General features: G+C 37.6%; 1 protein-coding gene across 1 annotated transcript in view; it reads right to left on the reverse strand.

Moving 5' to 3' along the window:
* Positions 1 to 15,858, reverse strand: part of NUP160 (nucleoporin 160kDa) — a gene marked incomplete at its 5' end in the record, with an annotated part of 37,632 nt that overhangs the window by 9,287 nt on the left and 12,487 nt on the right. Inside the window, 16 exons of the mRNA XM_014543291.1 lie at positions 2,739 to 2,870; positions 2,963 to 3,059; positions 3,157 to 3,251; positions 3,351 to 3,446; positions 4,702 to 4,821; positions 5,684 to 5,782; positions 6,327 to 6,396; positions 7,410 to 7,569; positions 8,243 to 8,313; positions 9,359 to 9,492; positions 11,973 to 12,133; positions 12,214 to 12,341; positions 12,683 to 12,848; positions 13,229 to 13,328; positions 14,072 to 14,242; positions 14,511 to 14,594. Of these exons, the coding sequence (XP_014398777.1) occupies positions 2,739 to 2,870; positions 2,963 to 3,059; positions 3,157 to 3,251; positions 3,351 to 3,446; positions 4,702 to 4,821; positions 5,684 to 5,782; positions 6,327 to 6,396; positions 7,410 to 7,569; positions 8,243 to 8,313; positions 9,359 to 9,492; positions 11,973 to 12,133; positions 12,214 to 12,341; positions 12,683 to 12,848; positions 13,229 to 13,328; positions 14,072 to 14,242; positions 14,511 to 14,594 (1,884 nt within the window). The remainder of the gene's footprint in view (positions 1 to 2,738; positions 2,871 to 2,962; positions 3,060 to 3,156; positions 3,252 to 3,350; positions 3,447 to 4,701; positions 4,822 to 5,683; positions 5,783 to 6,326; positions 6,397 to 7,409; positions 7,570 to 8,242; positions 8,314 to 9,358; positions 9,493 to 11,972; positions 12,134 to 12,213; positions 12,342 to 12,682; positions 12,849 to 13,228; positions 13,329 to 14,071; positions 14,243 to 14,510; positions 14,595 to 15,858) is intronic.

Below are 15,858 nucleotides of genomic sequence, written 5' to 3' on the forward strand. Positions count from 1 at the left end.
TACCTTGGCTGTGGGCACATCCCCAGTAGGGGGCATGCAGGAGGCAGCTGATCAATGTTTCTCGCTCATCGATGTTTCTAACTCTCTATCCCTCTCCCTTCCTCTCTGTAAAAAATCAATAAAATATATTTTAAAAAAAGAAAAAAAAGAAAGTAGGGTCTTGGGAGAGATATTGTACACCCTTATTCATAGCAGCAGTATGCACAACAAAGATGGAAGCAATCAAAGTGTCCATTGAGGAATAAATAAAATGTGATACATGCATATAATGGAATATTATTCAATCTTAAAGAAGAATGAATCTGACATGCTACCCCATGGATGAACCTTGAAGACATTATATACACTAAGTGAAATAAGCCTGTCACAAAAAGAAAAATACTGTATGAGCCCTGCCAGTGTTGCTCAGTGGTCAAGCATCAACCTATGAACCAGGAGATCATGGTTTGATTCCTGGTCAGGGTACATGCCTGGGTTGTGGGCTTGATCCCCAGTGTGGGGTGTGCAGGAGGCAGCTGATAAATGATTCTTTCTCTCTGAAATCAATTAAAAAATATTTTAAAAATAATGTATGATTCCAGTGGCAAATTTACAGAACAGAAAGTAGAATAGTCGTAGTTACCAAGGGGAAGAGGGCAATGGGGAGTTGTTTAATGGATAGAAAGTTTCAGTTTTGGAAGATGAAAGAAGTTTGGGGGATTGGTTGCACAACAATGTGAATGTATGTAACACTACTGAGCTGTACACTTTAAGTTGGTAAATGGTATTTTAACACAATAAAAAATTATTCATGCTAATTAACTCTTATTTAGAAAAGTAGCATGTTAGTTATTTCAAGTAATAAATTACAACTTATGTTTTAACATGATTAAAAAATCAATGGGAAATTGTTTTTTTTGTTAATATATTTTATTGATTTTTTTTTTACAGAGAGGAAGGGAGAGAGATAGAGAGTTAGAAACATCGATCAGCTGCCTCCTGCACACCCCCCACTAGGGATGTGCCCGCAACCAAGGTACATGCCCCCGACCGGAATCAAACCTGGGACCCTTCAGTCCGCAGGCCGACGCTCCATCCACTGAGCCAAACCGGTTTCGGCCGGAAATTGTTTAATGAGTATAGAGTTTCTGTTTTGCAAGATGAAGAGTTTTGGAGATTGGTTAAAAATAAATAGCTCTCATAAGTATATATAGAAGGTTATAGAAGGTGAAGCTAATTTTGTCCTTAAACATAATATTTGTCCTTAAACATAATAATTTTGTCCTTAAACATGTGAATCTACTTAACACCACTGAATTTTATGTTACGTGTACATACCACAATTACCACCCCACCCTCCCATCATGTAAAATGTTTTTTACTTTTAGATACTACATTCCCAGACAAGACAGAAGACTAGCTTAGAGAGCAAGTCTCAGCCAAACTGTCACCTCTCTCAACCCAGGATTCTGAGATCAAGTAATGTTTGGATGGTCTGTTTAAGACATACTTATTTTTTTAATAATACTTTACAAGGTTGAAGAAGATACTGACTATTTTCCTGAGAGCATGCAATTCCAGAAACCAAATAGCATTCAGTTTTTGAATGAAACTATTTTTCTTTCCAACAAATATTTTTGAGTGCCTGCAATATGTGAGACATTTTGTTAGAACAACAGATGTTCAGGTCTTGCTCCAGAAAGACACGAACATTTTTCCAGTTAAACTGGTCTTAATCAGATTGATGTAAGGGATGTTGCTATAGTGAAAGCAAACAATGGGAGATCTTTAAACATTATTTCCCTTTCTGTATGATTCAAGAAAATAAATATGCAAACATGTTTTGGCATTAGGAATATTAAGAACAAGTTTACAAATTACTTCCATTCATACTTTCCAATGAAAATCAGCAAAAAATCTAATGAAAAATTCTGAGTGAAAATGGTATAAAAATGTGGGATGTTCAAAAGGGGAACCATAATGCTTATCTCATTTTAGCTGTTCCGGTAAAGACTTCATCAATCATCATACAAACATAAATTAAGATGTATTCTACAACAACGACTGGCCTAAACTCTTCAAAACATCAATGTCATCCAAGGGCAAAGTAAGGTTAAAAGAAGTGCTTCAGATTAAAGGAGAAGAAAGAGGTATGACAGGGCAATACAATATGTGGTCCTAGGTTGGGAGTGAGGACAGCTACAGAATGGAAGGAGTGTGTTATTCAAGAAAATCAGTGACAATTAAATATGAGCAGCACATCAGATGATAATACCACATTTAGATTTAATTCACAAAATTAATTTGTTACATTTCCTTAATTCAATAATTGCATTGAGGTTATGTAAGAAAATGTTCCTTAGGAGATGCACCTGAAGTATTCACCCACTGAGTCATAATGTCTACAACTTACTCTCAAAAGGATCAGCAAAAATAAATAAGGAAAGAGAGAAGGCCCATGCAAAATGGCACAGGAACTCAAAACCAGCCACAAGAATTCAAGGTGCCTTTAAGGAAAATTTTGTTTAAAATCAGAAGATTCACATAGAAGGTCATCTTACTGGAAATGCCTCAGGATTGGAGGCGTTTAAGGCTAACAGGTAATCCTCAAGAAGGTGAAGCTAATTTTGTCCTTAAACATAATTTCCCCAAATGCTCATGGAGAACACTTATCCAATATTAAAAATAAGGTAAAAATTACGTAAGTCAAACATAATATATTTGTAAAATGTGATTAAACTGGTAAGGTTGCCTCCAACAAAGACTGCCTGCTTCAAGGGCTTACCCTTTCGGTAATTGTGGCGATAGATGTGAAAGGCATAGAGAAGCTCATAGTAATTATGAGTCATGAGGTCCACAGCTCTGGCACGTGATTCAATTATTCCCACAACCTAAGGAAGGGGAAGCAATCAGACATCAAAGTTAGTAGTCATCATGACAGCCAACACAGTTGCCATCAGTCATCAGTGGGTACCTAAATTACCTCGTTATGCAGATTCACATAGGGAAACTCTACAAGATCCTGTAGCTGTGAGCGTTCACAAAGAACCACCACCAGCTGCCGTAAACAATCTAACTGCCTAGAAGGAAAGAAAGGCAGACAAGGGTAAACTGTCTTCGTGGGTTAAATACGTTTGGTAAATCAATCACCTTCTTCAAAAAGATCAAGATTGATACCTGCTGGAATCGGGAATTTGGGTTAAGGCTTCATATGCTTGGCTATTGTGACCCAAATCCAAATGATGTTTGAAAATGCATGTTCTTAAAGTAGCCTAAATATCAGATACAGGGGGAAAAAGAGTAATAGAAATCAAAACATCACATTCATGACAAATCTCAAGAGAAATAACTAGACTATAGTTAGTTCTTACCTGACTCTTCCAGTCATCACCTGCTTCAGTTACTGCTGATGTAGCCAACTGAATAACGAGTTCAGGCAAACCAACAACGTCTAGAAGGCGCAAAACCTGAGGAGGAATAGAAGAAACTTGTATTAAAGTTAATATGCATTTCAAATTGATATATGATTTTAAATCCATTAGATAACTGGGTAATATAAAGATTATATCAAAGGTGCTGAGAAAATGAGGATTATTTGGTCAATATTTTAGATTTTCCTTTAGATTCTACTGTTAAATAATAGGCTTGTTGTAAAACTTTCTATTGGTCTTTTTTGTTCACAGCTCTATCCTCAGTGTTTAGTATATAGTAGGCTCTCAGTAAGTATTTGCTGAATGAAGGAACAAATACAATTTCACTACTAACTTCTGATACTAACTGTTTGGGTCCATAGATAAATTTAAAGCCTAATAAATAAATTAACACCATGGCCTTATAAAAAAAACAAAAGAGCCCTGGCCAGTGTTGTTCAGTTGGTTGGGCATTGTCCCATGCCCCGAGAGGTCGCTGGTTCAATTCCTGGTTAGAGCACATGCCTGGGGTGCAGGCTAGATCCCCAGTAGGGGGTGTGCAGGAGGCAGCCAATCGATGTTTCTCTCTTCCTCACCTTTCCTCTAAAATAACTAAAAACACATTAAGAAAATAGGTAATAACACACAGGTTATCTAAAATACAGCATCAAGCACAGTTAAATGTTATAAAGCAGGGCCAGGAGACTCCCCTCGGTGCCTGTCTGCACGTGTGCATATAAGGGAGAGGGAGCAAGCACACAGGTCCGCAAGGGTTATTCTACATAGACAGGCAGGGAGGTGACACATGAGCAGACACCTGAATGCAATGAGGGCATGAGAAAGTTGACTACTTGGTGGAAAGCATTTCAGGCTAAGGCAATGGCAGGCAGAAAAGCTCTGAAAGGACCAGAGTATGTGCTCAGCTCGCATGAACAGTAAGAAGGCCACTATCATTACAGTTGAGTGACCAGAGGAAAGTGGTAGGAACACACTCAGGGGCCAAATCATAAACTAAAGTTAAATATAGCATTGCAAGTTAATTCTCTGAGTTATCAGCCAAACTAATGTTAAGTAATAAAAATTTTAATGATGACTGAGCTAATAAAATGATATTTAAGTTAAAAACATTTATCAAATTTAATTAAAAATGTTTCTTCAATTTCTTTCAGCAAACTCATTTTCTCTTTACTTAGAAATTTAGGGAATGATTACATTTTTATCTTATTTTTCTCCAAAAATACCAAGGTAATGTATTTCAAATAAATTTCTACACAGGATAGTAAAAAAAGAGCCAAACCATGACATAAAATACCTTATCATAATACTGTAGCCTGGGATTGGAAACAATCTCCCCATCCTCCGACCGGATCAAGCGATCTAAGAATTCCTCTTTGCCCACTTCAGATGCTGCCTGACAGAAACATTCCAGAGCCTGGAGAAGGAAAAGAATACAAAGTGACTTATAATGAATTGTTCCAATTCTAGGTACTCACTTGCTAAACAAAGCCAAAAAAGAAACAAAATTATTTAAGACTATTGACTACATTCATAATTTCTGCCATTCTAAACTCTATCTGATGAATTATTTAATACCTTGTATCTCACTTCTTTACTTAAACACTATTAAAAAGTAAGCTTTAAGTAAGATAATTGATAAATACATAATAAAGCAACTGAGCAACATGTTAACATTTATAGAATTTGAGTGGTATGTATATGACTGTTTATTATAAAAGTCTTTAAACTTTTTTGTATGTTTGAAAATTTAGATAGTACGATGTCAGGGGAAAAAAAATAGAAATGTAAACTACCATACTGGGAAAAGCAGCTGCATTAAAAAAAAAAGATATAATGAAAACAATGTAATTGAGAAATACATTATTTATCAAAATGCATCCCTAGAAACACCTGCACGGGCAGGAAGGAAATTTAGATAGTACGATGTCAGGGGAAAAAAATAGAAATGTAAACTACCATACTGGGAAAAGCAGCTGCATTAAAAAAAAAGATATAATGAAAACAATGTAATTGAGAAATACATTATTCATCAAAATGCATCCCTAGAAACACCTGCACGGGCAGGAAGGTCGCACTGTTTCCTTATTCATATTTTCTTGTGTCCTAACTAATCTGCAAAGTACCTGAGGCTGAACATCCTCCACAGGTATATAATGCCCCTCACTGGCACCTGATCTGGAGGACTCTATGCCTCCCACTCCCTCCAACCTAGTTAGACGGCAACTAAGTGTCCTCCTTGCACTAGAGCTTGTTCATCACTTAAAATGCAGTTTTACCTTCTGTCCCTCTCCTGTAACCAGGTAACACCTTCCCAGCATAAATCGACAGGAACCAACATTGACTTGACACCAAGGATGTAGCAGATGAATATAATCCTTAAAGGCATAAAAGGTGCTTTCTGATTAAGAAAATAAATACTCATTTCCAAGTTCTTCACAGAGGGAGAGAAGATGTGGTCAATCAACACATATATTTCCTGATATCTCTGGAGAGTAGAACCTAATTCTGTGAACCGATTCTTGGGTTAGGCTATTAGATACTTTAAGAAAGCAAACAGAACTCCGATAACACAAACACATACATCTTCCTAAATTTTAGCGATTTTCCAACTTTTGGTATTTACTGGTTCAATGACTAGATGCCAGTAAAGGATTTATATGAAGAGAATGGTATGTTTGTTTTACCTAATACAGAGAATTAAAAAAAAAAAGGATTCTAGAAAAAATTATGTTAGGAATGATACTGTGAAAGAGGCAAGAAGAGAAAATCTGGAGTATGTTTTGGTGCAATGGAGTATAAATTATTATGGTTCTTATTATCAGCCCAATTAAAATGCAGGTAACATTTACAAAGAAAAATGTTCCAGAAATCCCATTCTTTACAAGAATAATTAAAACTGAAATATTCAATAGTACTCACTTGCAATTGTACATACTGACAACTTCCCATCAAACATTCTAGAAAGAGGCAACTGGGATTGCTAGGCCATCTAAGTTATTGGTTAAGGAGATTTTTTTTCCCTTTTTTGGACAAACTTAAACATACACACTGGGCAGTCAGACTCCACAAAATGGCTTAATTTTTAAAAAAGAAGGTAAAGAGAGGTTGGCAGAGCACATGTTCTTTCCACATAACCATGTAACTTATTAGACAAAGGTAATGAAAAGGTTATATACAAGGAACCTTGTCACCGAACTCAATTAACTATGGGCTAAAGAATGTATTTCAACCTTGTGTGATCATTTCTAACTCTAGCTGATAAATTGCACAAGCACCTAATATAGTGCCTGGCATATAGAGCCATTCAATAAATATCTGATAAATGAATGTATAATGCTGTAAGAGATCTACGCATGAAATTTGTTCATACCAGTAAAACCTGGCTTAACTCCTGAGCAAAAAGCAAACCAAAATAAAATAAAAATTGGGATCATATCTGAAAGTATTATCATCTCTTGTTGGGGGGAATAAGCACCCAACCTCATTAAAAATCTTCATTACAGCCCCAATAAGGTGGTTGTTAGTTGGAGCATCATCCCGTACAACAAAATGGTTTAGGGTTTGATTCCTAGTCAGGGCACTTACCTAGGCTATAGATATGATCCACAGACCAGGTGTGTATAGGAGGCAACTGATCAATGTTTGTCTCTCACATCAATGTTGATCTCTCTCTCTCTCTCTCTCTCTCTTTCCCTCCCTGCCACTCTCTCTAGAATCAATAAAAATATATCCTCAGGCAAGGATTAAAAAATACATTATTTATATATAAATAAAATCTTTATTACACAGACAGAATAAGAGCCTTAGACTATTTAGATAGAAGAAACCTTTCAACTGATCTATATATATAAAAAGCCCATGGCCCTAACGCCATAATGACGAATGACCAGCGCAGGTGGGCGGGGCTGTGAGCACAGCAAGGCACCTGCGGGTGGGTGGGCAAAACGCACAGGGCCACGTTATTTCGTGTGCTGGGCTTCTAGTTTTTAAATAAAAGGATACAAGAGCTGCAATAAATAACTGGTAATTGCAGTAATCATCTCAGGCCAATTCAACCCAGTCTGGCTAAGAGGTGCCTTTGGTTGAGAGAAGAGATGAGATGTAATATGTTTTCTTGCAACTTCTTGAAAGAATAATTCCACAAGTGACTGAGGGCTAGAAACTTAAAAAGAAAAAGTAATGACAATGAGCAACTTGTGATATAATATCAATTTTCAATGAAGAGAGTCTATCAATTCATTTTATGCCTATAACAAAGAACACTTATTATTTCAAAATATAAAATGCAACATTGATATTATCAATGGCAATATAAATAAAAGCAATTTGTAAACTGTGAAGTACTATACAAATGCAATAAAAAAGCCATTTAAATTAACATTGTAGTCATTTTTTTTCACTGGTCTCGCTAAACCTAAGTGTCTTCCCTAGAATGTTTATAATAAATACAGTTCCAATATTCAAAAAAACACACAAAATAAATTCTCCAGAACAGTTCTCAAGCATGAGAGGGGCTCCTTTTGAATATTTACTAATTAAGACAGATTTTAAAAGCTACTATGAACTTAGTAAATGTAAAAAAAAAAAAAAATGATTTTGAGTTAATCACTGGAATATCAGTATCAACGAGAAAGCAGCAGTATGTCTATCCATGTATTTTATGCCTGACCTGGGACTATGGTTTCCAAAGACCCCTTGCCACAACGAGAGGACTCAGCTTGCTTACCCCCTCTCAAAGTGAAAGCAGAGCCTTGTCAAATTTGCTAAAGCAAAGGTGGCAAAGACCACTTTAAATGCTAAACGTAAAATCCAATGTGTATCCGCCCCGTCCTTACCAAACTTGTTCGCCACTGAAGCACTGGAGTCAGTCAGTTCCAGCACTGACAAGTGTTGGAGGTTAGACTCCCTGTGAGGAAAGGGGGAAAAACAGCTTAGTACTTCTATGTCAAATACAACTTCCACAAGTTGTCCTATCCAGGATGCTGTCAATGTAATTAGCAAACGGCACCTGAAAGCTCCATCGAAAGAAAGCATGAAAATATCTGGAAAACACATCACAGTTTAGACACTTGCCCATGACACCACTCAGTGATTCTGCAATGAGACGCCACGGCAGGAATGTCTCCAAGACCTCCATGTCATGAAAAGCCTTCCTTTGCCAGAGAAAACGGGTGGTTTATCTTACAGAAAATGTGAATCTTGTAATTGTTGGATTTTCTTTTTTCTTGGGGTTATAAAGAATCTCAGCCTGCCTTTAAGAATTAGCACAATGTTTCTGTGTGTGGCCTAACTTCCCTTCTGACCTCTTATTATTTTGCCTTCAACAAAATTTATCTTTACATTATATACATACATACATAGAAAATACATAATTTTGTTGTTAATTCTCATTCAAGGATATTTTTCCATTGATTTTTTTAAAAAGTGGAAGGGAGGGAGAAAGGGGGGAGAGAGAGGGGGAGAGAGAGAAACATTGATATGAGACACACACATCAATTGGTTGCCTCTTGCATGTGCCCCAACTAGGGCCAGGGATCGAGCCTGCAATCAAGGTATGTGCCCTTGACTGGAATCAAACACAGGACCCTTCAGTCGAAGGGTTGATGTGCTATCCATTGAGCCAAACCAGCTAGGGCTATTTTCATTCTTGTAAGTAGCCTTCAACTTTTAGAAAATGAAGCATCTAAAAGCTCCTTGGCCCTGGCTGGTTGGCTCAGTTGGTTAGAGCATCGTCCAGTGCACCAAAGGGTTGCAAGTTCAATCCCAGGTCAGGCACATACAAGAAACAACCAATGAATGCATAAATAAGTGGAACAAATAGATGTTTCTCTCTCTCAAATCAATAAAAAAAAAAATTTAAAAGCTCTCTGAATTTTAAAGGCAAAATACATAATAGCACAATGTTTATAAATTTCTTCTTGTTAAGATAGTGAAAAAATAATTAAACTTACAGTGTGTCAACTGGAACATCAGTTGCCAAGCATTGACATCCCCACTTAATGAGGCGATAAGATAAGAGTAGGGGAGCTGTTCGATGGAGTAAGTCTTGCTGAGCCTGAAAGAGCTGACCGGCTCCCAAAATCACCTGTACGTGACAGGTAGGGGGTGGGGTAAGATAGTGAACAGCAATTAGTAATGATAACTCTTAAGGTTCAGGTGGAGGTAAAATAAAATTAACACAGTTACAAAGGGCATTTAAAAAATAACATTTACACATAAATAAAAGCAACATTATATTTTGGGGTGGCAGATGGCAAAAATATCTACCCAAACATTTAACAGTATAAAAACAATCAAGAACAGCTCACCAACTCATGGGAGAGGACGGCGAAAAAGAAAACAATTTGAAAAGCTTAACTTTCATTAAATCTGTGGGTTGAGAATTCAAGAGGGGAACTAGGGAAATCTAAGACCTTTGTTATGCTTCTGGTCTTGGGTAAAAATGGGTATGACTATTAGAGAAAAATTTGGCATTGCAACCAAAAGCCTTAAAAATGTATATAGCCTATGACCAATCAATTCTAGTTCTTACACTTTATCCTGGAGATATAATCAAAGGTCTACAGAAAGTTACAGCTATAAGAAAAAACTGACAATAACATGGATGGCCACAAATGAGATTGGTTGAATAAATTAAAATTGTTACAAGATAGTCCTATATAATAAAAGGCTAATATGCAAATGGCCATGACGCCCTCACACCATAACGACTGATCAGCAGGAGGCTGCGTGTGCAGCAGGCACAGGTAGGCGGGGTTGTGTGTACAGCGAGGCTGGGGGACGTGAAGCTGCGTCCCCCGCTCTGCGGGGCTTGACGGGGGTGGGGCTGGCCGGGTCTGGGTCTTGCATGATATATTATTTTCATATACATTTTACTAATTTTCTTTCATCGCTGACACTTCTATTATAGAGAAAGAGTAAATAGCAATATTAAAATATTTCCTCTAATTAATTCCCTTTTATTGTGCACAAATTTCATGCATCAGGCCACTAGTCCTATAAAATAAAAGGCTAATATGCAAATTGACCCAACGGTGGAATGACCAGTCACTATGACGCACACTGACCGCCAGGGGGCAGACGCTCAATGCAGGAGCTGCACCCTGGTGGTCAGTGCACTTTCACAGGGGGAGCGCTGCTCAGCCAGAAGCGGGGCTCATGACTGGCAAGCGCAGAGGCATGGTGGGAGCCTCTTCCGCTTCTGCAGCAGCACTAAGTATGTATGTCTGACTAAGTATGTCCAGTACGGAGCGGGCCTAAGCTGGCAGTTGGACATCCCCCAAGGGCTCCTGGACTGCAAGAGGGCCCAGGCTGGGCTGAGGGGAACCCCTCCCAAGTGCAGGAATTTCATGCACCGGGCCTCTAGTTAAAAATATGATAGAATACTTAATGTGAAAATGCTGATGAAATTTGTAAGTAGAAGAATAGAAACCATCAGATTACAAAAAAAATAACATGTAGACTATCCTAATTTTATGAATAAAACAAAAAACAATTTGCATAGAAAAAGGGTGCACACCAAAATGTAAATTGTGGTCATCGCTGTGTAGAAGATTACAGATGAATCTTTATTTTCCTTTTGTTTACTAGAAAAAAAAGGCTTCCATATAAAGGCTCTACAATGAACATCTATTACTTCTATGTTTAGGAAAAACCAACAAAGTTTACAATAAAAAAAAAAATACCACAAAAAAACAAAAACCCCAAGCTCCTAGAGAAATGGGAAAATCTATAAAGATCGGAAAGAACTTAATAAGGGCTGCCCTAAGGGACAGACTCTCTTTCTCCTTGGTGGCCCTAAACAAATCATCTTCTCCTAAATGTTTTTCCTTATTTTTACCCTAAATTCTACCATTAGCAATGTATTTGAGTTAATAAATTCTGGTTTAAAAGTATTAATACCTCTGGGAACACAAGGCCTTTTAATTCTTTACACATTAACATGAATTAGTTTAATCAGACTGCTTCCTGTCAGGCTCATTAGAAATTACTGAAGGAGAAACAAAAGGGACTTCTTACTGTGGACAGAAAGCTAATTTCTGAACATGGAACATTCAGTGGGTGAGTGGCAAGGACTGCAGAATCTTTAGAATCTGGTAACCTGAGAATAAGAATACGGTGGAAAAGAAAGCACAGAATGGAGCTGGGAGGACCCTAAAGACACACTGCAATCTCAACATTGTGCTTAGGGTAAATCCTGTACTGCAGAAAGAGAATTTTCATCTCTTCCTCTCTCCTCCCACTAAATGGAACCCAGCCATCACATCCAAAGTCATACTAATAATACTCAATTTTGGGACAGTCAACCTGAGAAAACTTCCTAGCATTATGCATATAAAGGGAAACCGTGAAACAATCTGCTCCTATGTTCTTGATCTGTGATTTCAGATTCCTATGCTTACTCATTCCTAATGCAGCAACTTTTATAGAGGTCTACTAAAGGCCAAGCATGGGAGACAGAGCAGAGAATAAAGACAAAATCTGTGTGCTCATAGAGTTGACACACTGCCACATTCCTGTAGGTGTACAACAGGCTTCATAAGTTTTCTCTCAAATAGTACTTACTGCATCTCCTAGTCTCATTAATAGTTGCTGTAAGATCAAAAGGTCTCGGCAGATGAGGAAGCGAGTTGTGGCAATTTTATGCACACCTCTGCACATGATATACCCTGCTGTGCTACTACCATAGAGCTGGGAAAGATTCATTCGAACATTCAAAGGCTGAGCTATAATTAAAAAAAAAAAAAAGGAGTTAAATCATTTTCTTCTCTAAGTCAAAAAGGCATGTCTGTTGTTTTGTCATTACCTGGATCGAATCCCTTTTCCATTTCCACCTCTGTTTCATAATCCATTTCCCGTATAAGAAGCCCAATGGCATGGATTGGGTTCCTAATCTCTTGCAGTTTACTACAAATATCCTCCATCACATTTTCTCTAGAAGGACAATTAGAAAACTCCTATTACTATCAAAGACATAGAAGATAAACTTTGTGTAAGTCCTGAAAACTTAAATGTGCTTAGAAATAGGAAATCCAGCCACAGTAAAGGGATGGAGATAATCATTCTGGCATACAAGATACTTCTACTCCATGAAGCAAATTTTCCCTTATTTTTCCACACATGACAGACAATATGAATGTGGAAAAAACACTTAACAGTGAACAGTTTAAGCCACTACTTTGTACGTACTTTAATGTATATTAGAAACCCGACTTTGGTGCTAAAAATTGCTAAATTTCCATTAGGAAGTTCACTTTACCCTAAATTCTCCTTACACATCAATAGTGATCAAATCTTCCAGAATCTGTTCTGCAGCCTTTTCTGGCGACTGTAAGTTGAAACAACTCATCTCCATCATTACTGACATATCCATAGTCACAGACTCTCCAATCAGCCGAAGGCATTTTATAAGACATATGACATCCCGAGCAACATCCACATCTATGAATAAGAGGAAGTTAACAATCACGTCTCAAGCCAATGAAGAGCTACTGATTAATACTATATGAAAACTAGAGGCCCGATGCATGAAATTCGTGCAAGGGGCTCAGCTCCCGCCCACCGCAGCCCTGGCCCTCGCAGCCCTGGCTTCGTCTGGAAGGACATCTGCTCTAATAAGCATATTACACTTTTATGATATGGATATTAATAATTAAATGCCAAGGATTTATCTGAGGTCTTAGAGATGCTTAGGACTCTTCAGGTTTCCTTAAAATATCTAGTGTGATAAAATGACCAGGCAAGGTCATAGTGGCTATCGAAACAAAGCATTAGGGTTCATGCAGGAAGGGGATTAAATATAGACATAACATTACTATTACCATCAGATATGGTTGTTTCATCCTCAGTCAAAAGGTTCTCATCAGGCAGGAGGTACAAATGATCCACTAAGGAGGAAGGCATAAGGAAAGACAGGTACCCCTGGAAATACAAACCCAGTTAACTTCATTTCAGTGAATGTTTAAAGGTAGAAAATAATTAAGACCTGAATCTTATCATGAGGAAGCAATCACACAAATCCAAATTGAGGGACACTATAAAACAATAGGTATAGACTTTAAAACATGTCAAAGTCATGAAAGGCAAAGAAAGGCTGACAGCAGTTTGAGATTAAGGTAAAAAAACCCATGACGTAACTTGCAAGATCTTGGATTGGATTCCAGATCAAGAAGAAACTCATGGGCACAACTGGTAAAATCTGAATATGAACTGTATAATATTACATCAATATCAACTTGCCTGATCATCAACTTGTGCTGTGATTATGAAAGAATACCCCTGACCTTAGACACATGCTAAACTACGTACAGATAATGGGGCATGAAGTCCTCAACTAACACTCAGGTGGAGCAGGAAAAAAAGAATATAGAAGGAAAAAAAGTAAATGGATGTTAACAAATGGTGAATCTGGGTGAAGGGTATACAGTTCTGTGTGCTATCCTTGTAAGTTTCATATTAAGTTTGAAATCACTTCAATATAAAAGGTAAATAAAATGAAATGCAAAGAAGTACAAACAATGCAGAAGACTATCTAAATACAAATGAAATAGAATTTTGGGGGAAGGGGGGGTCCTAAAAGCCAACTGCAACATACAGCAGACTAGCATTCTGCAAGACTCATCGACTGTCTAAAGGAGTTCTTCTCTACGCCTCAGTGCCCTTACTTTTTTCAGCAGGCACACCATGTTTGTGTGTGGATTCAAATGTAGGGCCAGAGGATGAGAGAGGGCTTCTTGATACTGAAGACAGCAGGCATAGAACTTGCACCAAAATTCCTGTTGTAAATTTCGAAACTGTTCCTGGGAAAATTCATACTCTGTTACACTTCCTTGGAGCTGGCAAAGAAAAAAAAAAAAAAGAAAAGAAACTCTTAATACCATTAGGGATCTTTCTCCCCCAAAACATAACTGTCTAATATTATTTTACTAAGCTAGAGCCAAATGAATAATCCTTATGGCTTACATGCCATAGTCTATGTAAATATATATCTAATTCTCCAATTAAAAGATTTAAACATTTATACTTCCTAGTGAATTCCTCAGTACCAATCTGCCCATATCAATATGGAAAAATAGATTTATGTTTTCTTTACCCAGACCTTACCTCACTTTCAACAGCTAAAGTAACTTCTTTCTTTAGTTCACTCCAGGAAAGATCTAAATTCCTCTCAGTTCCTCGACAGAAAATCTAAAATTAAAAGAGACATGTGGGAGAGTTATATAATACCTAAAACTAAATGAAAAATGCTCTAGTTTAAAAGGCATTGAGGCAATATATGACAACACATAGAGACTAGACATGACCGGGATATACAATTATCCCTAACATTGTGCAAATAATTCCCGTAACTGAAATCAAGTTTAGGGTAGTTTAGACCAGAATAAACTATAGAAATCCACGATTCTGAAAGAGTTATAATAGGGCACATTTGGATCATTACAAAAAGCAAAAGGAAGGAGAATGGCTATTACTCAGCTGGAAGGAAGACATAAGGTGATACTGAATATACACACCCTGAGACTGGCACAAGCTAAGCTAGAACAGTGATGATGGCTCACTACTGACAATGATTTTCATAGAGGAAAACATCTGATAAATGCCTTCCTGATTATTTAGTACCTCAGTGTGCAAGAGACATTGTGAGAAATATTATCCTACACTTGATTATTGTTAACAAGGAAAAAGTGCTGATGAGATGAAAAGAAGAGGAGAAGTGACCATATCATTCAGAAGTTTTATCAGAGGGAAAACAGAAACATAGGGTAGCCAGATATTAAAAAATGAACCTGGGCCCTAGCTGGTTTGAGTCAGTGGATAGAGCGTCAGCCTGCAGACCGAAGGCTCGGGGTTCAATTCCAGTCAACGGCACATGCCTTGGTTGCAGGCTCTTTCCTGGCTCAGGCCCTGGTCAGGGCTCGTGCAGGAGAAAACCTATTGATGTGTTTCTCTCACATCGATGTTTCTCTCTGTCTTTCCCTCTCTCTAAAAAAGCAATGAAAAAAATATCCTCGGGTGAGGATTAAAAACAAACAAACAAAAAAATGTACCTGGAAGAAAAGTCAAGGGTCTGGAACATTTTTTCCCCATTGTTTTTGTTTATTTTATTTTATTTTTTAACCAATTGAGGGAAAGTTAAAGAACTGGCATATTAATTCTGGAGAAAAAGAACATGAAAAAATTCTTAAAATATCTGAAGGTTGCTTTATAGGAGAGACAAGTTCTATGATGTTATAAAAGGAAAAAGCCACTAAAAGGATAAGGGTTAAATCTGATCCAATACCGGGAGGAACTTTTAAATGACACAGTCTGCGAGCAATCACTAACAAAAAAGCCACTGAACAAGTTGCCACTGGGAGGCAGAGGCAACTAGAAGCTGAGGAGCTGTCCTTCACAGAAGCCTCGTTTCTGCTGTGCGTGGGAGGTCAGATCAGGAGATTCTCAGGGGCCTTTC

Source organism: Myotis brandtii, unplaced genomic scaffold, assembly GCF_000412655.1.
Source record: "Myotis brandtii unplaced genomic scaffold, ASM41265v1 scaffold324, whole genome shotgun sequence".
Classification (NCBI taxonomy): domain Eukaryota; kingdom Metazoa; phylum Chordata; class Mammalia; order Chiroptera; family Vespertilionidae; genus Myotis; species Myotis brandtii.